Genomic DNA, 27,214 nt, shown 5'->3' on the forward strand with positions numbered 1-27,214 from the left:
TGAAGTAAAGGCAGGTGGGTTAGGAGGAGAAATCCACCTCACCTCCACCGCTACACCAGCACTGTAATAAGCAAATACCTGCTCTATAGACACCGGTCCATGGGGTTTTATTTATAAGCTTTTTTTGGGCATCAAGAGGGAAGGCTCTGTGAGACAGGATCTCATTTATGCATATAAATATCTTGAGGGTGGGTGCCAAGGGGATGGTGCCAGACTCTTTTCCGTAGTGCATGGTTTCTGGACGAGGAGCATGGCCATAAACTGAAACACAGGAAGTTCCACCTCAATACGAAGGAAAACTTTACATTGAGGGTGACAGAGCACTGGAACAGGCTGCCCAGGGAGGTCRTGGAGTCCCCCTCCCTGGAGACTTTCAAAACTCTTCTCGATRTGTCCCTTTTGTCACCTGCTCTAGCTGACCTTCCTTTGTCAAGGAAGTTGGATGGACGGTCTCCAGAGGCCCTTTCCAACCATAACGGTTCTGTGATTCTGTRATCTCCCCGCTCTCCCGCAGAGACACGCGGGGAAGCCTCTCGGCAGCCACCKCTGGCGGCAGGGAGCGAGGAGCCGTAACTCAGGAGCGCGGAGTGAGGAGCGGGGAATGGCGAATGCCGAGTGGCGAGTACCGAGGGGCAAGTGGCGAGGAGCAAAGGGCGAGGGGCGAGTGCCGACTCCCGAGTCCCGAGTCCCGCCCCGCTCCGCCCTCATGCGCGGTGGGCGGTCCCTGTCACGGAGGCCCCGCCCACCACGCGCGCGCGCTCCAGGCCGGGTAGCCGAACGCCGAGCGCGCGAGCGGCCTGTGTCGATGCGCTCGGTGCTCGCAGTGACACCTGGCGCGTCCCGGTCGCCACTTCCGCCGGCGCGGGGCCGCAGGAGGAGCGATCCCCGATCCCGGATCCCGGCGGGCGGGACGCCCTGGCGGGAGGCGGCTGGCTGGATCCGCCGTGCCTCTCCTCGCCCGCCGGACAGGTACGGGGCGGGGTTACTCCTCCCTCTTTTCCTCCCTCCCTCAGGGACTGGGGGCGAGCGGGAAGGATGCGGGGTCGCTTCCTGGGAAGCCTCGCCGGGTATCAGGGGGCCATGGGCGCGACGGTGAGGGGCGCCGGGGGCAGGATCTGGAGCGGGAGGAGGCTGACACTGAGTGTCGAGAGGGTTTTGGCCGGCCCGGGGAAGCGGCGTCTTGCGAGGCCCGTGGGCAGCGAGGCGTTCCCTTTCCCGGGGGAAGGGCGGGAATGGCGGCCTGTGGCGGCTGGAGAATCAGTGCCAGCCCTGCCCAGGACAGCTGGCAGGCGCTCGGGAAGGGACACACCTGGCGCAGGCGAGTGGGCCGGAAGGAGACCTGAGGCTTCATGCTGGACCCTATCCCACTTCCCTCTTTTGCCGCCGGGGCAGGATACAGGTACCCTCGAGCAAAGTATTTGGTCAGGTTTCCCACAGATGGACTTWGGTGTCCCAGTTACCTGGCGCATCTCTGTTGTGGTGTCAGGTGCTGTCCTGCCACCAAGCATTGTCTTTAGTGGAAATGGATCGTGGCCAAGGCCAGCGTGGAGCTTGCCTTRTGTGTCTCGGGCGAGCAGTTTTTCTCAGCATACTAAAAGGCTGGTTTCTGACAAAATAATGGTTTTAACATGTTCTTCAACGTTAAAAGGTTTGGCCAACCGAAGCTCAAACTCCTTCATGATGTTTTTTTCCATGCATGGTACAAGTTGTTAACTTTTGGGAGACCAAAGAAATTTTGCTTTTATACTCGGCCATTTGTTTCTTTTTCTTGTAATAAWCACTATTTTGTGTGCTAGGTTAAAGTACTGATCTGCAAGTACTGATCTACTGATTCCTTCTTTTAAAGGGGAATAAACAGGAAGTCTTTGCTCTRAAGAATGTGTTGTTTAAACTTTTACATGCAGGAGTAAAAGGAAAAGAGGGRAATTGGTATTATACACAAAGCAGGACAGCTCTTAACTCTCTATAAAACAGATTTTTACTGTATGTTCAAGAGGTGAATTAATTGCTTGAGGGACTTTGATTAGAGAAGGAGGAATAACAGTTTTCATACTTAGAAAAATGGCAGTTTGAGAAGTTGCAGTGAATTTCACGAGATTTCTGTCATTGTTGCTAATGAAATTGCTTGGTGGWGATGTCTCAAATGGATACATGCACGTTCCTTGAAAGATGTAAAGAAAAACGCCTTACATCAAAGTTTCATAGATGGTCATGAGTATGACTGGAGCAGTCAGTGTTGCTTCTTACTACTTTCATGACAGACTCAGTAATCTGCAAGAAATTAAGTGGACAGATTGTAAAATCTGATAATATTCCTGTGGATATATTTTGAATAGAAATAGTTGAAAATTGAAGATTTTGTTACTTGTGTTGTTTAATGCTGGTAGGCAGCTCAACATTACACAGCCACTTGCTCACTTTCCCTGCTACCCCAAGAGGGATGAAGGAAGAGGAAAAAATGAGTAAAAAAGAAATTTTATGGGTCAAGATAAAAAGTTCTTAAGAAGTGGAGAAAAAAACGGAAAAAGAGATACAAAACAGGTGATGTAAAATGGTCACTTCTCCCACAGGTAGATCRTTGTCCAGCTACTTCCTGAGCGGAAGCTGGCTAACCTCCCTGAACTATCTCCTCTTACTTTTTATTGCTGTCTATGATGCTTTATGGAATATCTCTGGTTAGTTCCGGTGATCTGTCAGGTTGTGCCCTCTCCCAGCCTGCTACACACACCCCAGTCTGTTCACTGCAGGGGTGGGCAGGGGGAGAAATAGAAAAGGCGTTGATGCTATGCAAGCTCTCTCAACAATCGTGAAAACTCTCAATTTTTGGACTCTTGAAGTACATGACAGTACATGGCCGCATCTTCTGAGCTTATGTCATGCTTTGTTTCCACTTAAGTGAAAAATGAGATTCAGATTGCTCCTGCAGCACTTGTTCCACTGAGAAACTGTGGCGTTAACAAATGCTGGGTGCCTATCAAGAGGAAGTATGTGCTGGACAGGAGAGATCTGAACAGGCATCAACAAAAATACAAGTTCATCTGAGCTACCACCGATGGATAGGTTCCAAACTACATTGATTTTCCTTCATGGTAATTCGCTCTTTGGGCTTGAACTTGGAAGTCCTAACTTTGCTTGCAATTCTTTTGGGGAGAATAGTAATTGATGTCCTGTGTTTAGTGATCAAGTTGGATCACCGAACATCTTTGCAGGCAGCTTAGTAGTAGGATGCTGTAAAGATAGGATTAAAGAGGACTGGTCAGTCATCATGCCCAATCTCAACAGCTGTACACCATTGCTTTCATAAGCTTCACCTTAAAAAACAGTTCAGCTGTTCTTTTTTSATTTTTAGGTTGCTCTAGAATGCAGATAGTCCAGACGTGGGAAGGGTAAATTTATTCATGATCACTTCATGTCCACTTGCTCTCATTCTTCTGTCCTTAAAATGAGAATAACTTTTTCTCCTTAGTGGAACACCCTTCATACTTCTGTTTGAAAGCAAGTTGGTTTTCTTTTCACTGGATTTTTGCTACGCCATACAAGTTAAAGTTTAATCTTATTTCAGTTCCTGAGATAGACAATCTTAGTTCCTCCATTCTGATAACCCTTTTTTGCCATTGTTCTTTCAATCTTTYTTTGAGGGTGATCAGAACTCTATGATGTTCTATGTGAAGGCTCACTCATGCCTTGTTGTCTGACATTAGTGCTCTTCTAGGTTTTACTAAAAATAATCTAAAACATTGGTTTTCTTTTTGTAATGGCCACTTCATGTTGGGATTAGCTAAAAATCCTCAGGGGTAAACTTTCTACCTCTCACTTTTGATCTTCAACTGAAGCACTATGAATTTAAGCACAGATAAATATTACAGTTCCTGAACTCCTGTTATACTTTCCATACTGTTCTTTCAGAACTCTAGTAAGAATCTTGTTCTAACCTGATAGTAGATTGTGTGAAAAAAGTGTAACATAAGTACCTTGCAAATTTCATAATAATCCTTCATTTTTCAGCTAAACTTGGAATTTCTGGTATTGTATAAGAAATTTCTGGTAAGAAATTACCAGTGTTCTTGCAGACTACATTTATTGCATGATCTAGCATTAATATACTAGGACATTTTCCTTTTAAAAACAATGGGGAAATATTTTTTCTACATATGTGATGAGGAGAATTTATCTTGAGCTGGACAAACAAACCACTAAACAGTTGGGACAAACACAGTTTAATTACTGAACTTGATGTTGACCTACACTTAAAAGTCTTAGGACTATTGGCTGACCAGTGTATTTTATCTTAAAAAAAAATCAAAAACCTTCAAACATCATATTTATTGTCTGCTGATRTGGAGAACAGAATTATTTGCAACTCAGTCTGCTAAGATGAGGCTTCAGTCATCCAGTTTTGTTTTCTATTGCATGTGCAAATTGCTGCATGTAATAAATATTAAAAGGATTGCCATAYCATAGACCTCATCAGATAAATGGTCTGATTTCTGAGACTGGCTTCTCAATCTGCTTGTTTCCGTCTCCGTGTTCTTTTCTACAAAACTGTGCAAGAAATAGTGAATAAATATGAAGATGAGAGGATGACTTGTTGCACTTCAATACTTGTAACTGRTCGTAGACTCAAATCTGCAGTTTTTAGCAAGGCTTTCTGTGCTGGGGACTAGTCAATAGGTATGTTTTGCTGTGAAGATGAAGCAAAGTAGGCAGTCCCACAATGCTTCAATACCATTTTTTTTCATTGTGAGTTGATCATGGAGATCACTTATCTCTCAAGCAGTCACTCCTGTAAGTACAGACATGAAAGGACCAGTTAAAACTGTTGGAAGACTCAAGCTGGTTTTCTACTGCCAATGTTTTGGGGTTGATTCGTTGGTTTGTTTGCTTTGTAGAGTGTAGCAATGAAGCAAAACTTCTTTCATAAAGTTGTGATGGCTTCTGGGGTTAACTTTGGCGTTAACAAAGTTAATTGATGTTAACTTTGGACGTCAAAACAATAAATAAATTTGTGAATAAAAGAAATTCAATAAAACTCTGAAACTTTTATGTTTTCCTTATAAATGTCACATTCCTTTACTGTTGCTGTTGAAAGGCTGTATGCTGTGTCCTATCTGATTTTAGCATTTCTTTCAGCTTTCAGACAGAAAACACACTGAAAGAGAATAGCAGACRGAAGACAATAATAGCACCGAATGCAGCGAACCAGGAACCATGGATCTGAAATTCACTTCATCAAGAAAATATATTTCCATCAGTGTACCTTCCAAATCTCAAACTATGTCTCCCCATATCAAATCAGTAGATGATGTTGTAGTTCTTGGTATTAATCTCAGCAAATTTAGCAAACCTACTCAATTTTTCATCTGTGTTTCTGGAGTTTTTATGTTTTATCTAATCTATGGATATTTGCAGGTAAATGCTATGAACTTGTGTCATAACCCAATTCCTCCTGCCCCTTTTCTTTTTCAATAACCTAATAATATAGTGTGTGTTTTAATATGTTTTAAAGTTTTAACAAGATATTTATTGCAAAGTCAGCCTTTCAGTATTCAAAAACAGCAAGTAATGTATAATGTACGTTTCCATTACAGTCCATGTGCCTGCAGAGTTTAGCTCACTTGGACTTTCATAACTTGATCTTTTACTTCTGTGGGCAAGATATACAGAAGTCTTCATTGATGTTGAAACYTTCAGATCTCCCTAAGTTGCATGAGTGCTGTACAGTTACAGTTTTCTTATTTTTCTCTCTGCTCTCAGGACAGAGGTGAAAAATGTACTGTGGTACTTTGTTAAACAGAAGCATAATGTTTATGCCATTTTAGTTAAACATTTACCATTCTGCTAATCTTTTTTAWCTTGAGCAGCTCCCTTTTTTAGTTATTTTTAAGTTCATTGAGTATTCTCAATAAAGCAGTGATTTAAAAACTTGGTAATTAAAAATTATGCTTCCAATGCAGTTTTCGAAAGTAACTGAGAAGTTTATTAACATAAAGTTACTTCAAAAGATTTAAACAATGGTATTAGTAATTCAAAGCAGAGTCTCAAAAAGGAAAATATTAGCTAACCTTTTGTTTCTATAATTGACACACCTGCATAATTCTTTATGCAGTGCATGTGTTTTTCCATAACAAATTGTTCTGGTTTAAAATGTTCTTACAGTCTGCAAATTTATGAACTCATAAGTGCAGTTTAATGTAGGCGTTCGAAATGTTAAGTGTGCATTCCTAAGGGTTGAAAATCGTCAYTAAGTATGTTAGAGAAAGTTGTATTAAATTTATCCTGAAATACTATTTATAAAATCTGAATAAAACAGTCTACTGAAATACATGAACTGAAAATCAGAAAAAAAACCAGAAAGGTAGCCATCTGTAATTTGAGATAATTACTAATGGATCAAGTGTATTCCCTTGAGGAACTGATCCATTAATTTCAGTGTATTTACAGCAGCAGTAAATTCTCTTCTTTCATTGTGGAGAACCTAAATTGTCTTTTCTTTTTCAAAACTTTGCAAGTTACATATAGCAGAGAAATTCTAGCTGATAACCAGCATTTGCAAAGGCTAGATTTGCATGTACATGAGGGGAAAAGGTCTGTTGACTTTTTTTGTCCATTTAATATTTTGGTGTATGTACATGACCTTGGTGGGTTTTTGTTTTTATAGGAATTGATATTTTCAGTGGAAGGTTTTAAACCTTTTGGTTGGTACCTCACTTTAGTGCAATTTGGATTTTATTCCATTTTTGGACTAATAGAATTGCAGTTGATTCAGGACAAAAGAAGAAGGTATGTGTTTTTCCAAGCATTTTACCCACTGTCCATGAAATTAGAAGTATTTGATAATTTTGGTAAATTTAACTTCTGTTTTTTGAAGTGAGTACTGTGAGGCATTGCTAGCAGTTCTGTAGATAATACGAATTGAATTTACTGGATGATGTTAGAGAATGTTTCAGAAGCACCCCGCTTGTATTTCAGACCTCTRAGTAGTTCTGTTGACTCTGCTGTCACTTTGTCCCACTTACAGAACATATAGTATCCTTAAGGTGGCTGATAAAGATGGACTCATGTCTGTGTTGCTTGGGATTATCACGTCTAGAATAGAGCCAGTGCACTTCACAGCACTTGAAGCCATCTGTTAGTGAATGTTTTCCTCAAATATTGGCACTTCCTCACCAAGAGGTTCTTCTAACATGCTGTGCATCTGGAGAGGCCTGCTCTCTGCTTGCCATTTGGCTGAGTGGATTTGCTTCAAAAGATGTGCTAAAGTTTTGTGTTTTTCATTTAAGACAACACTTGTAACACTCTGTCACAAAACTGTTCTGTGTTTTCACTGCAGCTGACCTAGGAAATTTTTGATGTCTCGAATCCTGTGAAAATGGGATATTTTCTGACTCAGTGTAGCCATTCCGTGGCTTCCTACCCGTCTATAGCCTCTGCAAACTGTATGTTAAGGCACTCTGGAAATTTGAATAGAGGCTGTCATGGTGTATATGAATTTTAAAATTGCCTTATATCCTAATTGAACATAACTAGTTTTCCTTACCTGCAGTCAACCTTGCATATCCTGATTTTAGATTGTAAAATTGGTTTTAGCCACACATAACTTTGATAAATTATACCTTTTATTTTAAACACTGACAGTTTCTATTTCAAGTTATATGATTTTTTGAGATGCATCTGATAATATTGCAGTGTTACCTTTTGGGTGTTCTTTTACTAGTAGTTAGGGTTGGTAATGTTCTTGATCCTTCAAGTAAGATGTGTTGGAAATGTAGATCTTAAATRTATTTTACATTTTATTTTCTATAACCTAGGCATCTTCTCGTAGACATGCCAAAATAAGTTTCTTAAATTTAAAATTTTTTCTCACATGCCTCAGAGGATGTGTACATCACATAATGGGTTACAGATAAGACAGGATTACAGCCAGAGAGCTCCTTTCATTGCTCAACGCTATTCTGAGTATGCATGAAAACTAGCCAAACATATGTACAGCMATAATCCCAAAGTGAGCAAAAAAATTACTGTTGGATCATCTGTTGTCAGGTGATAATTTTCATCAAATTCTGAACAAAACATCTGAAAATGTTCATTGAGCCACTCTGTTCATGGTATCTGAATCACTGCTCTCTTACTTTTGTTGATTTTCGTAATACAATGGCTCTTTTTTCAAGTTTCTTAATTTAAAAAATGTCAAGGTTCATGTGAAAACTTCACCAAAGAAGTTGTCACAGTGACCTGTGACACAACTAAGATCCAGGATGTCTTGGTATACCAAACTTCCATGTTTCCTTTGACAAATAACCTGAAACCTTTGTCTTGATTCTTGTGTAAATACCTTCTCAGAAGATTAAAGAATTTCTGCTTGAGTACTTCAAGACCCATAAAGTTGTTATTGCCTGCTRTTTGTGCTGTTTATTCACAGTAATTGAAAGAAATATGAAATCAGACATTTATGTGCRTTTTTAAATTTCTATGGAGTGAAATTCAGGAAGAAAGATGTTGAAGTTGTATTGCAAATGTATTTCTTTACGTAAGTTTTCCAAGCTAAATCTCCTCTAGATGAGTCTGTAATACCAAGATTTGTATGTTTATATTTTGTAGAATTCCTGGCAAAACTTACATGATAATAGCATTTTTGACAGTGGGAACTATGGGTTTGTCAAATACCTCTTTAGGATATCTCAATTACCCTACTCAAGTCATCTTCAAATGCTGTAAGCTGATTCCAGTTATGATAGGTGGAGTTTTTATACAAGGTAAGTGTTAGTCTTGCTATTAGATGATTTCTTTCATTGTTTCTTTGGGAAGCTGTCAAATATATGGAATCCTGTACTTGGTTAAATTCCACTGGTAGAATTTTTCCTATAGGAGGAAAAATGAGAATTTCTGAAGCGTCTTCTCAGAAGATGTACAAATATAATTAGATCAACAGAAAATATGGGGAAAAACATTCTATAGGGCACTTGCAAAACCTCTTTTTTACACAAGCTTTCTTAAGTTTTAAGAAATGTAAGTTTGTAGAAACAATTCCAATATTGAAATGGAAAACTTGTTATGGAAAAAGAAATCCAACCATGATTTGTGAAGAAAATCCCTACTCTTTTTTGAAAAAATTAATTCCTAAATTCCTTCATTCTAATGGAAAGTTTAATCAGAAATGCACCTGCTTTTGCATATCTTTGGTTAGAGCTAAGGTTGTAGTTCATAATCCAAGAAGAGGATATAGAATATGGTGAAAAAAGGTAAAGGTTATAATTATGTGAATAAATAAATTTCATTATTTCTCTGTTTAGAAGACTTAGGTATATTATAAAAGTTTGTTCAACACACAAAGATCAATTAGCAAAGTTCCACATGGACAAGTATTATGGAACAAAATCTAGAATGCTGTATTACTATTTCTGTAGGTAATTCTGGCCTTCTGTTTGAAAAACAGCTGAATTTTTCAGGGGGGATTGCAACTTTACATGTGCACATGYTCACACAGTATTTACACCTTATTAGGAGTAATTTTCTGTCATTTTAATGCAAAGTGACTGGTATTTCCTTAAAGCTTTGTGAAACTTTTTATTGTCTTGTAGTAGTGTTGCAGTCTAAGAAGCTATTTTTTTAAAACATTATTGTTAAAAAAAATTGAAAAAAGTTTCCTTGGAAGCTCATGTTCAAAGTTCAGCTTCTGAGCAAGGAATGTGTTGTTTCAAATGAGATATACTAACTCCTGTTTTTTCATTTCTGTACTTTCTTTTTCCATTCCCCTCCACAAATTGTCTCTCCCAAACGATAAGACAGTGGAAGGTTCTAAAAGCATCACTTGTCTGTTAGTGTTTGGAATTGRCTTCTTTCTGATCAATGAAGGCAGCAAAAACACCCTGTGTGAGGGAAAAGTATTAAAACATCYAAGCGGTCCTGAAGTTGCTAAGAGAATGCTTTGTCAGGGAGGATGTGCCTAGTGTTGGTAGGACAGAAACTGACACAAGAAACAGATATTTTCCATTAGACTCCTCCCCCATTGTAGGAACTTCTGTTGTAGAAGAAACTAAGCCCAGTTTGAAAGTTATGAAAGACCAGAACATTAAGTCTTTTATTTCAGTAAAATAATGACATTGGAACAACGTTTCATTTGCCTTCTAGTCTGTTAAACAGGATAAGTATGAAATTTTGAGTGTGCTCACAGTCCATTCTTGCCCTTTGTGTTTTGTAGGAAAACGTTACAATATTGTAGATGTGTCTGCTGCACTATGTATGAGTCTTGGATTAATATGGTTTACTTTAGCTGACAGCACAGTTGCACCAAACTTCAACTTGACAGGTAAAGATATCATATATTTTAGAGTTTAAGGATACGTTTATTTTCCTAAAATARGCTTTGCATAGGAGTTCTGAGTTGGTGAAGTATCATACTAAATATGCAAGTTTCATTGTAGCTTTGCACTAGCAGAACTCTGTGGCAGAAGAGACTTATGTGACGTATAAGTTGTTAAAATCCTAAAATTTCTGGAAACTGCACCCTTTTGGTTAAAATGTCTCATGTATTCTCAAGAAAGACTTAGCCCAATAAATATATATTAAATATGATAAAATTCGATTTGACCATTTAAAAACTTAAAAATCTTGATTGCCTTTTGTAGTTTTTTTGCACAAGTGTTCTGCAGCAAGGCTATTGGCAAGCTGGTATGCTATTTTATCTTTGGACTGGAGCTGAATCCATGCAGATGAGATATTTGTATTTTTAGTGTAACCATTATTATTCATGTTATCACGTCTTTTCCATTGAGCTATAYCTTTTTCAATGCCTGGTAACTCTGAATGATGAAGAGACCTGGAAAGTCTAGCCGTGGAAAGGAAATGGTTTCTAAACACTGGTTTAGAAGTTCCTATACATTCAGAAGCTTGCCAAGAAAATACCTTAAACTTCATGGGCTTTAAAAAYGTTAAATCTTCCACCTTTGATTGTCAGAGCGTAGGATTAAGAAAATAAAACACTGCATGTTTCTAGTCTTCCAGATTTTTCCCTGACAAGGTCTTTTAAGGAACCAAGACTAGAGCAGATTTTGATTTTTTTTTTTGATCATTAATATATTCTGTAATGTTGTATACCTAGGAAAATTGGTATTGCAACCTGTGTTTGTCATTAAATACAACAGTTGTGGAAGTTTGGAAGCTGTCAAATGAGTTGTGACTGACATGGATAAAGAGTTACTAATTTTTTGTTATTGGAAAGCTAATAACAAAAAATAACTGACTGTATAGTGACTTCATTGTGAGCATATGGGATAATTTAAAACCATGGGGTTTGTACCTGAACAGTAGTTTTTTTTAAATTGTTTCAGTAATGAAAGGTTTCTACTGTCAATCCTCTTGCATTTGTTTTACGATTACATCTAACATTTCTGTTTGCCTTTGTCATGAAGAAAATAATATGGGATTAACTACTCAAAAAGAGTATGTTCTCTGGTTATTTATCTTCAGAAGCTAACTGCAACTGATACTCTTTCACTCTTGCTGCTACAAAAACCACAGCTGGCTTCTTTATAGCAATGTCCAGATGTTCCCATCAAGCTTAGAGACAAGCAGTGCTCAGGGTTAATTGGTGGAGGGAGAGTGGAGGTAGGCACTGCTTTGTMCTGGTGTCATGAAATATTTTGGCTGGCATTTAGAATATGTTGGGGGGAGGGGCGGTTATTATTTTTMTATTTCTGGAATTTTTTGGCTCTACTGTGCTGATCAGTATTCTGAAGAGGTTTTTGTTTGTTTTAATAGGTGTGGTCCTAATATCCCTTGCCCTCTGCGCAGATGCAGTTATAGGAAATGTACAGGAAAAAGCTATGAAGTTGCACAATGGTTCTAATTCAGAAATGGTAAATACCAGATCTGCAATTTTAAAAGAACATGTTCTGTTATAGGCAAGGCTTACATTGACAAAACATGGAACTTAATGTGCTTTTCTCTTACTTATGAAAGAAAAAGCTCTTAGTGTGCTGTTGTTAGGATTTTGTTTGTTTGGGGACTTCTGCTGAATTTTTTTTTTTCATTGTTTAACCTTCCAAGGGTGTTGCTTTCTGTGTGCAACTTCAAATAGATATTGTGGCTAGAGAAACACTGATTTCTAGCAACTGTTCCTTTGTCTACCCTGGAGGCCTGAAATCAATATAGTGTATTTTGTATGATCATGCACTTAACCTCTGAAAAATACACACTCTTTTTCTGGTATAGTTGACCATGTGTTGCATGGAACATGTTGCTTTTCTTACTTGTTTTATATTCTAGAGTATGCTAGCACTTGGAAGGCWAGGTTTTTTTAAATCTTTTGAAATCTGTAAAATCCTGACTTTTACGGTGGGTGAAYATTTTTGTTCTTGATTCAGTGAAATACATAATTTTGAAAAAGCCTTGCTCAGTACTTTTTATATACTWACTTGGAATGTGGATTACGTGTTTATATGATCTGAGGTTATTTTTCTTTTTAGACAAAACTTGTTTGAATTTGGCTTATTKTTCTCTGAAGTCAAGTAAATCCTTTATTATCAAAGGCATGATGTGAATATGCCACAGGGAAAGAGTTACTGAAAATTTATTTTCTAATATTTGGCATGTATTTGACATTTAGCTAGAAGATCTAATTTCTCATGAGAATAGCTTCGTAAATGGAGAAAAAGTTAGAAGGAATCTTTATTTAAGGCTAGAAGTGATTTAGGATTTAGAAGTTTGAGCTACAAGTTTCTGTAAAGTAGAAGAATATATACCAGAAGTGTCACTGTAATTCTTGTTTTTATTCTGGTACTTAGTGTTCATTGTTAACTGCTGCTGGAGGCAGAGATTTTGGTTACTTGGGCCTCACCTGACCCAGTGCAGCCTTCTATAGCTGTCATTTCCAAAATCCAAACCAAAGTACAATCTGTAGCTGTTTTCTTGTCCATTTTGCATCTGACAATTGTTGCTGCCTTACCTACAAAACTCCTGTTGTCTCCAGGACTTTGCTTTTTATTCTTCATTAGTCTGACAAATACTGGTCCTCATACTGTATACTCATACTACTTGTAGAGGATGAGTGTAATGGTTTAGGATATAAAGGTTTTGTTTGTTTGTGGTTTAGACATTGCATTTCAGGATTTTGTCCGAGAATTCAGTGCAGAAGTGCAAACAGAATTTTGGGAATAATTTTCTGTACTTGAGATTGTGGGCAAAARTTGAATCTGAATTAAGAGGTCATGTTTAATGGACAGTGATCTGGAAATGAGTAATAAAAGAACCAGTCGTTCACAGGATCTCTCTTTGTCAAATTTGGAAACTGCCCTGGATTTAAGCAGTTGTGGAAGGGAAAAAGATGTCTTGTGGCTGAAATAGTAACCGCTGTTCTGGAAGGTTATACCCGATTTTTGCCTTATGTGTCATTCTGTGGAAGTGACTTACATTACACTGCCTAACAAGGAAATAGCAATGTRGTGCTTATTCCTGGTTGTGAAAAATGGGGTCTTTAGGTACTTTCGGAGAAAAGCTGGATGCAGAGGCAAGCGAAGAGCTAGGGACTGACTTCTGTGTGTATAATCAGTGTCAAGTAAAAGCTGTGAGGATCAGGTCACTGGTTTTTAAGTGTTTGAAAGCAGGTCTGCTCTTTGAATGTTYAGTCATCCTTTATTGTAGAACAGCAATAAGTGTTCTGTTGTCTCATGGAATTCTTATCAATTGTTAACTGATTTTTTCCAATAACTGAGATATTATAACAGACACTGAGTTTTGAAAGCATAGTAGATCAGCATGTTCTAACCAGTGTTGTGTAGAATAGTTCTGTTGACTCGTTCCCTGTTTCATGAGAAAAGGTTACTAAATGTTGCCCAAACAGCTGGATGCCTCCTGCAGGATGGATGGATGGATGGACAGTTTCAGTTTCTTCTTTTGTTGCCTCAGCATGGGAAAGGATAAATAGAAGATCGTTTTGTTGCTTAATGCAGCTATGAATTGAATAAGGGTGCAAACAAAAATTTTAAGACAAAATAGTTTTCCTGTTTCCTGGGTGTGTTATGCACTGAACTAGGCCAGAGCTAGTCATAGTTGAAAATCCTGTGTGCTCTAACTACATGTGCCATGCATGTGAACTGAAGTGACACAGATGAAACTTACGTGACACTTCTGGCAGTCCATGGTGATTGTGTGATACCCTTTGCACATTTAATGTAATATGGGTCTTTACTGTGCTGGATAAGTAGCAGAAAATGAAATAYGTGTAACATGTTCTTCAGACTGTAAAATGACATAGTTGTGTGGAGTTTTATTTAGGCTGTGAAATCCTGAACTTGAARGATTTACTGCAGTTGGCATTGACCTCAGGATATTATTAACTRGTCTAGCTTTTTAAACTTCTTTTATGTTGTTGTGGGTAGGAAGAATGTGCCTAACACTTATTGTTGATTTTTCWCTGTACATCAACTATTATATAAAACCTAGTAAAAATGTTATCAAACGCTGCAAATTCTGAGAAGCTGAGAATATTAATAGGGCAAAGCATCTGAAAACATTTAATTTTGTCCTTTTGTGAAGTATCACCTAGTAATTATTTTTTCTTACACTATTCTAGGTTTTGTATTCCTATTCAATAGGTTTTGTGTATATTTTATTTGGATTAACATGCACTAGCGGATTAAGCCCTGCAGTAACATTTTGCTCAAAGGTAGGTGTAAAGATTTCCCTTTCTCTATGAAGAACCTCATATGAAAACCTTGCTCTGTATGATTTAGAAAATTGCACCACTTCTCTCTCTAAAGTTCTATTTTTYATCATGTAAACAGGTTAACTTGTATAATTCATACAGTAAACAAGTTTTTCCAGTCTTTGATGTATAAGATAGGGTAATGTTTTAAAAAAGCACAAAATCACAGGACCAGCCTTATGAGCTTATAATTTCATTATTATTTTGCCATTATTTAACTAAAATTAAATAAGGATTTTTGCATGAATGCATTGTTGAACAGCTTATTATTGTTCAAGCAGTTGATTAAAGTCTAGTTTTATGTCATTTTGCAATACCTCAGGGTTTGTTTTACATTTTCCTAACCGGCTTTTTTTATTGTTGCAGCATCCAGTTCAGACTTACGGTTATGCATTCCTTTTCTCCCTGACTGGGTATTTTGGCATATCCTTTGTTCTAGCTTTGATTAAAATCTTTGGTGCCCTTCTTGCTGTAACAGGTATGAACAAACGGTATTTTTACTGCCTTTGTGTAAAAACAAAGTAATCCTATTCTATTATTTAGGACAGAGCTTTTGAGAATTGTTCTTACTCTGTCTTTTTTTCAGTTCTTTGTGCTGACTGATTTCTGTAGGATGGATCCTCACTGATAGAATGTGTTTGAGAGCTTCCTGCTTCTTTTTGTGCCATAGTTTCAACTGTGAAGAGCATTTTAAGTGAGCTTGTGCATATAGTCTGTGCTGTGTTCTGGTGCAGAAACACTTTTCTAAATTGAGGAATTGAAATAGAATCACAGAATCRTTTACATTGGAAGGAACTTCAAAGGCCGTCTAGTTCCAACTCCCGTGCCCTGGGTAAGGACACTTTCCACTAGACCAGTTTGCTCAAAAACTCCATCCGACCTGGCCTTGAACACTTCCAGGATGAGGCAGACACAGCATCTCTGGGCAGTSGGTCTTACCACTTTGACAGWAAAGAGTTTCTTCCTAATATCTAATCTAATGGTTTCAGTTTAAAGCCATTCCATATCTTGTCMTCACACTACATGGCCTTGTAAAAAGTCCCTCTCCAGCTCTCATGCAGGCCCCCTTTCGGTACTGTAAAGTGCTATAGGTCTCCCCAGAGCCTGCTCTTCTTCAGGCTGAACAAATCCAAGTCTCTCAGCCWGTCTTCATAGGAAGATACAGAAAGGAAAAGACATGTATCTTTTGAAATGTGAGAGGAAAAGTAAGCATGGTATAGAAAATCATAGAAGAAAATCAATTGTTCCTCAGCGTATGAAACTACAAACATTAGTCACACAGGGAAGGTGTAKCAGGATGTCATGTAGCTACTTTCCTTTCTTCTTCCCTTAAAAGGCACCTTGGTTTCTGTCAGGTAGTGCTCTACTTCATTCACAGTAGTGAAGAGGRAAATTCATCATTGTTTTCTGACCTGAGGATCGCATGCTCTGGTTAACTATCAGTTTCCTATCAGAGTTATTTCCTCTGCAGCGTATCTGTTTCRTATTTGCTTTTAACCAAGTTCAGTAGCTCTCCTGACTGGAAGTTGACCAAAGGAGGGGGTGGCTTCATGTATTAAAATACCTCTTTTTTTAAAAAAGTCTCACCATACTAAAAAAAAGTTTAAAAATGCTGTGGAACAGTAAACATTTCCCAGGTTTTCTTATGCCTGACCTTGACAATTCTAACACTTGAGCCCTTTCTGTCTTGCCTATGGCAATATGAAAATGTTTATTGTGCCTTGGAAGAACACCACATTCATTACTGTCCCTCCCACCTCCCCCATCCACCCTCCCCCTTCTTGAGGGGAGTGGGGTGAAAGAGTTTAATGAAAATTGTATTTCTATTAGCAGAATGAGAAATTACCAGACTTAATTGGGAAAAAGAAGAAAAGGCACTTAATTTAGAAGGAAATGGTTACATAAATATTTTAATTAATAACTGATTTGAAAGAACAGAAATAATTGTAATTAGAAAAACTGAAGTAATTTAACCATTTTTTAAATTATTCATCTGTAAACTGTTTCCTAATTAAAACTCAATTTTCTTTTTCATTYTCCCTTAATTTTTCATGTGATAGAAAATCATTTTTTGATGCACATAAATATATTAAAATGTAAAAAGAAAACTATTACTAAAAAGTTGAGGTTGAGGCAGATGAAGCAGTAGTGATGGCTGTTTCTTCTACTACAGAACACTCTTAAGTGAATGTTTGTTTGTGGGGCAGAGTTGGGAAGGATGAAACTTGCTTTTCTAGCCATAGCAGCATGAAAATACATGAGTAGTCATTGGTTCCTTTTGCCAGTGTGTTGCAGTAAGACTAATTTGGATGTAGTTACACAAGGAAGACTTTCCAGAATGGTATAGAAAAGAGTACTTCATAGTAAGCAAAATACTTCCTGTTAATAAAAGAACATTCTTTAGTTTCAGACCAACTGCACCGTGTACTGGGGTWTTTCTCAAATAAGAGCCCTGTGCCATCATACAGAATAACAGGCCCTTAGCCTCCATCGCTAAACTTGTGTACCTGGCTGCATTCTTACTTTGTTTTTAAACATTTTCTGCAACTTTCACTGATTTATTGAGGGTTTTTTTTTCAGTGATAAAACTATGTAGGTTTCCTGATACACAATTTGATAGTAATGCTTTATACTTGTTCATTGAAGATAGCAATGAAATTGGAATTGTATATTGGAATTGTTCAGATAATTGTTGGAGCTGTACTTTATTTCTGATGAACCAGAGTTTATTTCCATTTTGTAAACAGGATTGTGTTCTGCACTCTTACTACTTTTATTCTTTCTAGTGAACACATCCCTTGTAGAAGARTGTCTCTTGATGGTTTTCAGGAAAACTTCCTAATGCAATCATTGAAGTCAGACATCCTTGGTCTCTTAGGCTTCTAACCAAAATTGTAATTCCCCCCACTGTTAGATAAAATTTTAGTAACTTCAAAAGAATGATGAGGGGATAATCCCTCTCCACTTAAAAATCAAGCCCAGAACACCACTGAATTGTTACAGCATCAGGTGGAAACGGCAAGACGTTTGACTCTTGGTCTTTGGTCTACATCCAAGTCTTAAATGATGAGTCTATGCCATCAGTTACTTGCAAGGGTTGTTTGTTGCTCTCAGAGACTGTGGATTGATCAGCATGAGGTTATTAAATAGCAAATCTTGTTCTGGAAATTTCCTTGCTGCAGATCATGTGACTGGAGGTGTTACRTCTGACACAGTGTACTTGTTCTCAGAGAGTGGTATTTTGCACTGCACTGGTGCATCTGGAGTCTGTGTTTGCACCAAGGGTGTGATCATAGTTTTAGTGAGACACTTCATTATTTTATGAGGTTACCTGCTAAGCCTTTGTTATGTTCTTTTGTGTAGCCAAATTCTTAAARGGCTTAATATTTGTTTTCCTCTGCAGTAACAACAGGACGAAAAGCAATGAGCATTGTGCTTTCTTTTTTGTTCTTTGCAAAGCCATTCACATTACAGTAAGTATTTMTCTCTTTAAATATTTTACAAAATGTTTTATAAAAAATCCTGTTCTTCATCGTGGAAATATAATGACACTAATTAATCTTACTCAGGGTTTGATATTTGTCGTTTCATATCTTTACAAATGTTGGCAATCTACTGTAAATATTGAATGGCTTGTTGATACTAATCATGCTAGAGAAAAGGGTTTACATTTTTCTAAAAGTCTGGAAGACAACAGAGAAAATTTAAGAGAAACCTTACATAATATGTATTATTATGATACATAATCAATTCTTTGGGTACTTTCTCTKTGGCGGAAGATTTGGCTAAAGGAAGGGATTTTCTCCATTATGATGTTCCTGCTTTTATAAGCTYAGATTTAAATTCTTAGCTAGCCCTTTTAAATAACTGAAAGCTTCTATTATCTTGATCTATTAAAATGCCAGATTTTTGAGCTTGGGTTTACTCCATTTTTTTTTAATTTTAAGGAAGGGCTTACATTGAAAAATGCAGCAAAGTTGCYACTTTAATCTTAATGGCTTCAGGTTTGAAACAACATAATAGTCCATTTTWTTTCTATATACAAATTGATTTAAGAACAAAGCTTGCATCCAAATCCCAAATGRAATTTACTCCAGCTAAAAATGTTGAGGCTTAAAAGAATGGAGAGCTGAAACAAAAATGTGCCTACAGTGGGAAGTATGGATATAAGGCGCMGAGTTAGAAAACATTTTGGACAAGTAACAGAGAGCATAGCTCTCCTGACCGTAGGAAGGAAAAACATACTAAAACCCCTCAGATTTATTTTATTCATATGAGAAAGAATAGATACTCCTTATTTAACTATAAATGCACCTTAATAAGTTCTTCAGCCAGGATAGGAAAAAAGAAGYGTGGAAGGATAGTAGTAATAAAGATTCAAGGAAATTCTATCKCAGAGCCCACTGACTTGTGGGGTTCTTTTTCTTCAACACTCTTCTTAATGTAAGGTTTGTTTATGCCTCAGATATTGGTATGTAATTGCTACAGATAAGGTGCTACTGGTAACTTTTTTCCCCTCCTCTGCCTCCCCTTTAGGTACGTGTGGTCAGGCTTATTGGTGGTCCTTGGTATATTTCTTAATGTTTACAGTAAGAATATGGACAAAATCAAACTGCCTTCACTTCTTGGTCTTTGGAAAAAAAGCATGGAAGAAAGAAAATCAAGGACGTTATCACAAACTGTATAAGCGGTGGTTTATGCCTTGTCTAGACTTTGACTTACTATTTTATTGGARCAGTCTTCAACTGATGTACTTTCCAAAGGGAACATTATTAAAACCAAAGGAGCTGAAGGCATATTGTCTGCTTGCAGATTGCTGTCAATGCACACTTTYGTGAGCCCTTTCTTTAGAGCACTTGAAATTCATCATAAACGGTGTTGTAGGCCATTATCAGATGGTTTCTTCAGCAATGAAGGACAGCAGCTCCTGGCAAACTGCTGAGAAGCTGCACTTRAAGTGGGACACAGTAGAAGACTAGTGTGGGCATTTTAATAATATTGGCCATGTGGCTGATTTGAGATTAGTGGTTCTTTGTTAATTGTCTAGGTGGGATAATTTAAATGTAATACTGTATTAACGTTTAATGGAACCTAATCACCAACTGGTTGACCAAATTGTGATTTTAAAGATGGAAGGTTTAGAATACAGTATGTTGTCACTCTTTTACATTTTAAATAAAAATGTTGAGGTTTTTTAAGTTATTGTTTACATCTTCACAGAACTTGATATTTATTGTAATAAGTGAAATTTTWATGGAAATCCTAGTGTTACTCTTTTTGACTGTTGTTTGTAAGTAGCAAAACAGAGATTTAGTGTGTGTGGACAGCACTCATGCTTTTACAAGGGTGAAATGGATTTTTAGGCCTGAACAATGGTCTATGAAACTGTTACTTATTTATTCTGTGGTGAAATACAGAATTTTAGTGGCCTGTGGCCCTCTTGATCATAGTGGTATAAAGAGACATGGAAGTTCTCCTTAAATTCATATAATCAAATCAAAATTCTTCAATTTCAACATTGGAGTAAATAACACCATCAGCTAATGTGATTGGAATGTGTATTGTATCAGTCTGTGTGGTCTTCTGATGAAGTTAAGAGGATTAGGATACAGATTACAATTTTCTTTTTTTAATGACAGGAGGAGACAATGTACTASCAGTCTGTCTTTTTCATCATGAATTTAGGAAGACTAAGTCCATTTATCTCTCTTTCTTTCATATTCAACTTGCTTTTGAATTGCTTGCCATCTCTTTAATTTTATATGTTTAACAGCAGCACTTTAAAAATACTAATCACCTTACAAGTCATTCTTCTTAAGTRGTCATGGGTTTTTTGTTGTTGTGTCCCTTAGATGCATCTTGATGTGTGTTCTTTCAACTTAGACAAAAGCCAATTGCATAATAGAAATATATAATCAGAAAGAATGTACAAAGAATTAAAATATCTCACAGCATGTCTTTATGTCAAAAATACTAGTCAGTGAAAGTATTCAAGAATGTGCAAAATKTTTTTCAGAGTTTTATGAAGAATTGTTGTTCAAAGGACCTTGTAATCAAAGCACAGACACGAAATGTGCCTTAAATTTTTGTTTATTAAGTTGGTGGCTCTCATCTTCCCTATTAAGTATGTTATAGAAGAGAACACAGAATCTTAGCACAATGGGATGAACAAGAGAAGAGCTGTGCTAACATAGCTGCACTGTTCCCAGCACTGAAGCTTTTCTGGTGTGTCAGCAGAGCCTCCCAACACATACAATCCCACTCTTGTCAAGTTGGGAGAATTTATTGCATGTGACAGTTTCGGTTTTTAAATTCCCRGCTGCTGCATGGTTGATTGTGTCACGGATGAGATAGAGAGGTGAGAATTTGAAAAACAGATACACCTTGAAAGAGACCAATGGCCTGCCATGGCTGTCCATTTTCATGTAGCAGCCCAAGTTTTATGGTAAGGTATGGTAACAAAGGGTTAAAATTTCAAATTTGGTGTAAGAGTGCATTTGACCAAGTTAGGGGGGTTGATCCACTTCTTTCCCCATGATATCTATCAACTCTTACATTCCCTTGCACTSTTTTCRCTAAATTAAGTTGGTCGTTCCATCRAGGCTAAGATACCTTTACAATCTCAGTTCTGCCATTTGTGAGCTCTGCCTGTTGCTAAACTTTSTTGAGCTTCAGGAATCCAAATTATGAGAAAGCTACCACACATGCAAAAATTCATAGTAAATATAATTCATTTGGCCTCTGTTTAATTTAAATAGATGAGAAGCCACTCACAAAGTTTCTAACTAGAATTCAAATGTAGTATGTATGTGAACTGTTTATATAATCCAGTTTTGTCTCTATTGTCTCTCTGTGGAGAGAACAGCAATCACAATAATTCACCTTTTAATTTATTCTCTATTGTATAAACAACTGAGTTAATGAAGCTATCATTAGGGGAAGTTTTGATTTATTTTTTTATATTCTTATTAACTGTAGAAGTGTAGGTCTTGTTTTACAGGTGTACTTYAAAAATTATTTTTATATACAAATGAATATTGTAGGTTTACTGTTAATAGCATAAATTTAAGAGTCAGCTCTTTATTTTCATAGGTGTGAGTCTACTATTTGCAAATCAACAATATGTTAATGTGTTAAAGAAAATGCACAAGTGAGAGTAGTTAATCATTTGCTACCCATCATGGTCTGTGTATTTTCATGCCTTCATTATGAAAACCTTCATTTCAGTCAGTTGCTGTTTTTGGGATTGTGTGGTTTTTTAAATAAGTTTCATAGTGCATGCAAATCAGAGAACCTTACAAAACTACAAGTGTTCTTACTACAAAATATTGAGGGTTTGAGTCTTCTGTGCTGTATATGTATGTTGGTTTTGTGTTGTCTATGAAATATGAATAAGGGCTTGTCCACAAAGTAACTGTAAATTCTGGGGTTTTTTTTTCTGTAAGAGCACTTGTATTGGGAAGTTGGTTAACCCTTCCCAAGGGTTGTTGAAGGCTGGTCATAGTAACTGTTGCATTTTATACTCATTGTCACCTGGACTCTTTACAGTAGGCATGTGAAACTATAGAAAAAAATATTCTCTCACCAGAAAATTTATTATCTAAATATAATGTGAATTAGTTGCTTCTTATTTTTGTGCTACACAGGTTTTTCCTCTCTATAAAAAATCTTTGATGTAGAAATGAGTTATAATGGTACTGAAATTCACAGTAAAATTTTAGTCTGACCAGGATCTCCATTGATTTCAGCAATCTACCTCTGTGACACCTGTTTCTGCCTCCTTTGGAAAGCTGAGGGAGCTCTTTTTGCCTAAATCAGCATGCATATGCAGTTGTTTTCATATTACATTTTTGCATTTGTTTGGCACACTTCAGTAATGAAGTAATTGACTGTGCAKCAGATTTCTTCTGTATTTAAGTGCATCAGTATAGTCAGAACTACTAATTATGCAGGTACCTATGTGTGAATACAAGTGTGGAAGAACTAATGCCCTGCCCTCCAAATCTACAGTGTTTCCTTGTGCTGCATTAAACTGTTTTACTTAATCTTCTTCTACCACTCCTGTGCTTTGAACTTACCAAATATTTTAAGCTAAAGCTTGGGCATATGTCATTCCTACTTATCTTTATTAGTTCCTTACTCATCTTTCTTGCTTTTGGATATGAAGTCTTCTTTTTCCTTTTTTTTTTAAGTACTCTGTTTATGCACTGTGGATGGTTTCAGGTTTATATTCCTGAATTTAAGGGCTTAAACATCACACTGTTGCAGATTGGTCACATTCCATATTTTCTGTTTCATATTAGTTATAGCCATCTGGATGATTCTTTTAAATCCACTTTTCTCCATGAAAAAATCATATTTTTCATTATTTTTGGAAAGTTCTTGATGAGTACATATATGAGTTAACTCCTTGACCTCATTCCATTTCCCAAGAAAATCTCTCTTCTCCCTTGCCTGCCTGTAAGAACTAAAGGAAGAGGAAATAAATTATTGCAAATGCTCTTTTTTTTTTCTTCAATAAGTGCCTTCCTCACTAACCTGGTGTGTCTTAGTTGTTTCTTTTCTTTCTGCCTCCCATGCTTCCAGGCACAAGCAAGCCCTTCTCTCATGTTTGACCGGTGCTTGTTCAATCATGGAAACTTTTTGAGTTGTTTACTGTTCTGAAAAGAGGTATAAAATTGCATGTATACTCTGGGGGGCAGGAAATAATAAGTAAACTTCACAAGTTAAGGAAGTAATTAAATGGATTAGTAGTTTTTCTGGAGCGATGTTTATATGGTTTGATTAATAGCTCTGAATTTGTTAGTGGAAGGAGTTTTTTTTTTTCTTTTATGTTTTACCTGTTTAAAAATCTTTATATTACTTTTAATATTTAATATAAAACTCCTGAGTGTTCAGACAATTTACAGAGATTAATTTGAGTCTTGCCTATGAGGCAGGAAAGCCCTATCTCCATTTCAGAGATGCAGTAGAAATGGTATCTTGCCCAAAATTACCTTGGCGAGTCTGTGATGAGCAAGAACAGATGTTAATACCCTCAGTTATTCTGTGCCCCAAGTCCAGCCCATCTGTACTTTAAATGAAATGGTACCGATGTAAGCCCCGTTTTCTTTTTACCCCCAGTATTAGAGATGTTTAACTATTTCTGTTCCTTGTTCTATACAAGTATAACTTAAAGGGAAATTAAGACAGCCATAAAATAGCTTTTCTTCATTTTATTTGAAGCTTTTTTTTTTTTTTTTTTTTTTTTTTTTTTTTTTTTTTTTTTTTTTTTTTTTTTTTTTTTTTTTTTGTTCTGTTTTCTCTGAACACTGCTGTGGAAGTGAGCCAGAGACAGTAGCAGTTTTAGGAGAAGCAGAATATTCTTCACTTTAAGGTGACTGGTTCACCTTGCTACTAGTCAAAAGMTGCTGCCATGGGAAAACTGTGAGGAATTGCCATCACATGAGGAATTAAGCATAATGATGCCTTGTCGGATCTGTATCACTTTGCCATTTGCTTGTAGAGAAGTAAAGGCTAATGCAATGAAGAACATTCATGCACAAATAGTCAGCTCAGACTACAATGCTGACAACATTTCACATGGATTGTGCTGTTGTGCTGGTTTTTTGAGGTATGTTTGTCATGTATTGCTTCTCCCTCTGTTTGGTTATTTAGATGTTTTCTCTGATTTCTCAGTTTTATGCTTCCTCTTTTTTYCCCCTTTTAATTTTTTTATTACTTATATTTGAAGTGTAAAGTTTTACTTACATCTGTAGTTCTGTGTCCAGTACTGGGTGCTCCAGCACAAGAGAGAAAYGGGGCTAGAGGAGAGCGTCCAGAAAAGTGACACAGTGATGATGGACTGGAGCATCTCTCTTGTGAGGAAAGGGTTTCAGAGCTGGCACTGTTCATCCTGGAGAACAAAAGAGTGGGAGGAATTTCACCAATGTGTAAACACTGAAGGGAGGATATGAAGACAGGGGAGCCAGGCTCTTTTCAGCAGTGCCTGGTGTCAGCACTGGGGGGGTTCCTTCTGAACAGAGGAAATACTTTTCTGCTGTCAAGGTGATTGAGCACTGGCACAGAGCATTGCCCAGAGAGGCTGATACGTTTCCATCATTGGATGTATTCAAAAACTCTGACTGGATATGGTCATGAGCTGCTGGCTGTGGGTGCCTTTGATGACCTCCAAAGGTGCCTTCCAACCTCAGTCACTCTGTGGTCTTAAATCTTGCTGTCTTTGTCTATCTTCCACTTTTGTTTACAACTTTTAATAAATATATTWAAAATGAGTATGTCTGAGTTGGCTACAGTCACTGCTGGAGCTGGCACAATCATGCTGAAAAGATCTGCTAAGTGTGGCTCTGGCTGAACAGAGTACCTCCAGAGCACAATCCCGTGGAGAGAGACACCTTCATTTGGAGCTGCTGCTCAGTGCAAGAGTAAGTGACTCTCTGAGAGCAAATGCAACACACTCTCTGAGAGCAAATGCAAGATGAAATTGATACTGTCTATACAAAAGGAATTCTAAATGCAGTTTTTTCTGCATTTAGATCTTGCAATACTCTGCCGCTCTAGCACAGCACTTTATTCTCAGATATGCTGGAAGTGTTGCTACATTGTTCACTGCCTTCGTGTCATCTTTTTTCATGCACGTGGACTGCTGTGGTACATGCCCTCTTGTTCAGAATCTGAGTATAAATTCCACTTAAATAGGTTCTGTAGTAACGGGCATTAATCCAGCAGACCTGTGCAAAAGTCCAGTGCCTAACGAGGTCTACAGGAAACATGGACAAACTGTTTATCRGGGACTGTTGTGATGGGGTCATGGTTTTAAACTAAGAGGGTAGATTTAGATTGGATGTAAGGAAGAAATTGTTTACGACAGTACACTGGAACAGGTTGCTCAGAGAGGTGGTAGATGGCCCATCCCTGGAAACATTCAGGGTTATGTTGGACAGGACACAGTGAMCTGATCTAAAAATTGAAGGTTTTCCTGCTCATTGCAGAGCGTTAAGACTAGATGACCTTTATAGGTCCCTTCTAAACCAAACTATTGTATGTTCTCAAAGAGGATTTGGGGCTCCTGGAAGGCTTTAATGCATAAAGAAGAGTTCATATAGGCTTCAGGCAGCGACAAGCAGAATTTAAGCTCTTTAGGCTTTAACATGCCTTTAATCTTTTGTTGATGTAGCCTAAAGCTGCGATTATTTATTTTATGTATTAGCCAAATATTGGTACTGGAAAATCATTTTAGTGAGAAATACTCTACTAATACTCTACTAAAATTGCCCTTATTGAGCAGTTCAAGTTACCAGCAGGTAGTATTGCATACCTTGTTTACACTATCCTGTACAGTGCAGTCAATAGACAAAACTGAGTGCTTGTCCTCTTCAAATGAAGACCGTTTTCTTACTGTTAGGGAATACCTAAAAGAAAACAAATTCTGTGTAACTTCATCAATAMGAACTTTAGTTAAAGGTAGCTAATCCTTACTACGAGTCACACCTGTTTTTCCTGGACTCCTTATCCTTAATAAATRACTCATACCTCACTGTACAAGCTTGTCTTGCAGACTTCACCTTTCCTGGGATTAAAGCAGCCTGAGATTAAGCTATCATGCTTGCATGCTTGCTAGATATGAGACTACTTATTGCCTAAAGCTTTTGGATCCTCAGGCACATGGTAAATGCTACTTGAATCAACCATCTTAGACTTGGTAAATTTTACATTGAAACCCCACTTCTATAGGCTCTATTCTTTGATAGATAAGAGCTCGGGGTTTTTTCCCAAGAAGTTGAAGCATAGACTGTGTACTAATGATACGTAGTTTGGGTTCTCTGTAGAAATGTCACTAGTGAAGAGAGTTAGCTTTCTTCCTACTGAGAGCTAAATTTATATGGGGAGCGGGTGTAGCTGTGTGTCGATCAGAAGAGTGCAATGTGGTATCTTTTACCAGACTATATTTCTGCACTGTGCACTGTGGTAGGATAAGGAAATAAATAAAAATCAAGATGTGTTGGAGAGCAATAGCATTAATTCTTGGCTATCGTACCTTTACATTACATAATACTGGATGCAAAAGATACAAAGAAGGTTTCAGAAATCAAACTAAGGCTCAGGGCTGGGATTTTTCAAAGGAATTGAAGATTCATTTGAAATTTAAATACTGTTGAGCCTTTACTACTTCACTGTTTTGAAAATACTGAATTCAACCACCACAAAAGGGCGTTAAATTGCTGCTCTCTGTGCAACACTTCTCTTCCTGTTTGTGGAGATCTGCTGTGAAGACAGAATAATCTTAAATGTGTATCTTGCTTGATGGTCCAAGACGTGTTTTTAGGTATCCTGAAACTTTGTGGTTGGGAATAGGATGGCTTCTGTCAGTCATCTTCACTTCTTGGTCCTTCAAATCTCTGTGCCAAATCTGTGCCAAACTGAAAACGAGTGAAGCATGTGTGGTAGGTGTACAGGTGGCTGAAGGGAGCTGTATATGATGTAGTATGAAATTTCTTCAATCTGCTAGATCTT

The 27,214-nt window shown here is 37.4% G+C and overlaps 1 protein-coding gene across 3 annotated transcripts; it reads left to right on the top strand.

The window, feature by feature from the left end:
- The first annotated feature begins 823 nt into the window (after positions 1-823).
- SLC35B3 (solute carrier family 35 member B3) lies at positions 824-23,997 on the top strand. Of its 3 annotated transcripts, none has more exons than XM_057369108.1 (10): positions 827-969; positions 5,131-5,409; positions 6,659-6,780; positions 8,599-8,753; positions 10,199-10,306; positions 11,758-11,855; positions 14,570-14,662; positions 15,068-15,179; positions 18,105-18,174; positions 19,238-23,997. In XM_057369108.1, the coding sequence occupies exons 2-10, from the start codon at positions 5,209-5,211 to the stop codon at positions 19,386-19,388; spliced, it is 1,110 nt and encodes a 369-aa protein (XP_057225091.1). In that variant the 5' UTR covers positions 827-969; positions 5,131-5,208; the 3' UTR covers positions 19,389-23,997. The 3 variants fall into 3 exon arrangements, with proteins under 3 accessions (XP_057225093.1, XP_057225091.1, XP_057225092.1); XM_057369109.1 differs by lacking the exon at positions 827-969 and adding an exon at positions 1,018-1,092; XM_057369110.1 differs by lacking the exons at positions 18,105-18,174; positions 19,238-23,997 and adding an exon at positions 15,288-15,928 and having other exon boundaries at positions 824-969.
- The last annotated feature ends 3,217 nt before the right edge of the window (positions 23,998-27,214 follow it).

Source organism: Malurus melanocephalus, unplaced genomic scaffold, assembly GCF_030028575.1.
Source record: "Malurus melanocephalus ecotype Western Australia unplaced genomic scaffold, MMel_1.1 scaffold_103, whole genome shotgun sequence".
NCBI classification, from domain to species: domain Eukaryota; kingdom Metazoa; phylum Chordata; class Aves; order Passeriformes; family Maluridae; genus Malurus; species Malurus melanocephalus.

Excerpts from the sequence above, each read along its gene's own strand:
- SLC35B3 (XM_057369108.1), top strand. The coding sequence starts at position 5,209 with ATGGATCTGAAATTCACTTCATCAAGAAAATATATTTCCATCAGTGTA. Across the intron at positions 10,307-11,757 it reads ACCAAACTTCAACTTGACAG|GTGTGGTCCTAATATCCCTT; the intron begins GTAAAGATATCA and ends TTGTTTTAATAG. Across the intron at positions 11,856-14,569 it reads ATGGTTCTAATTCAGAAATG|GTTTTGTATTCCTATTCAAT; the intron begins GTAAATACCAGA and ends ACACTATTCTAG.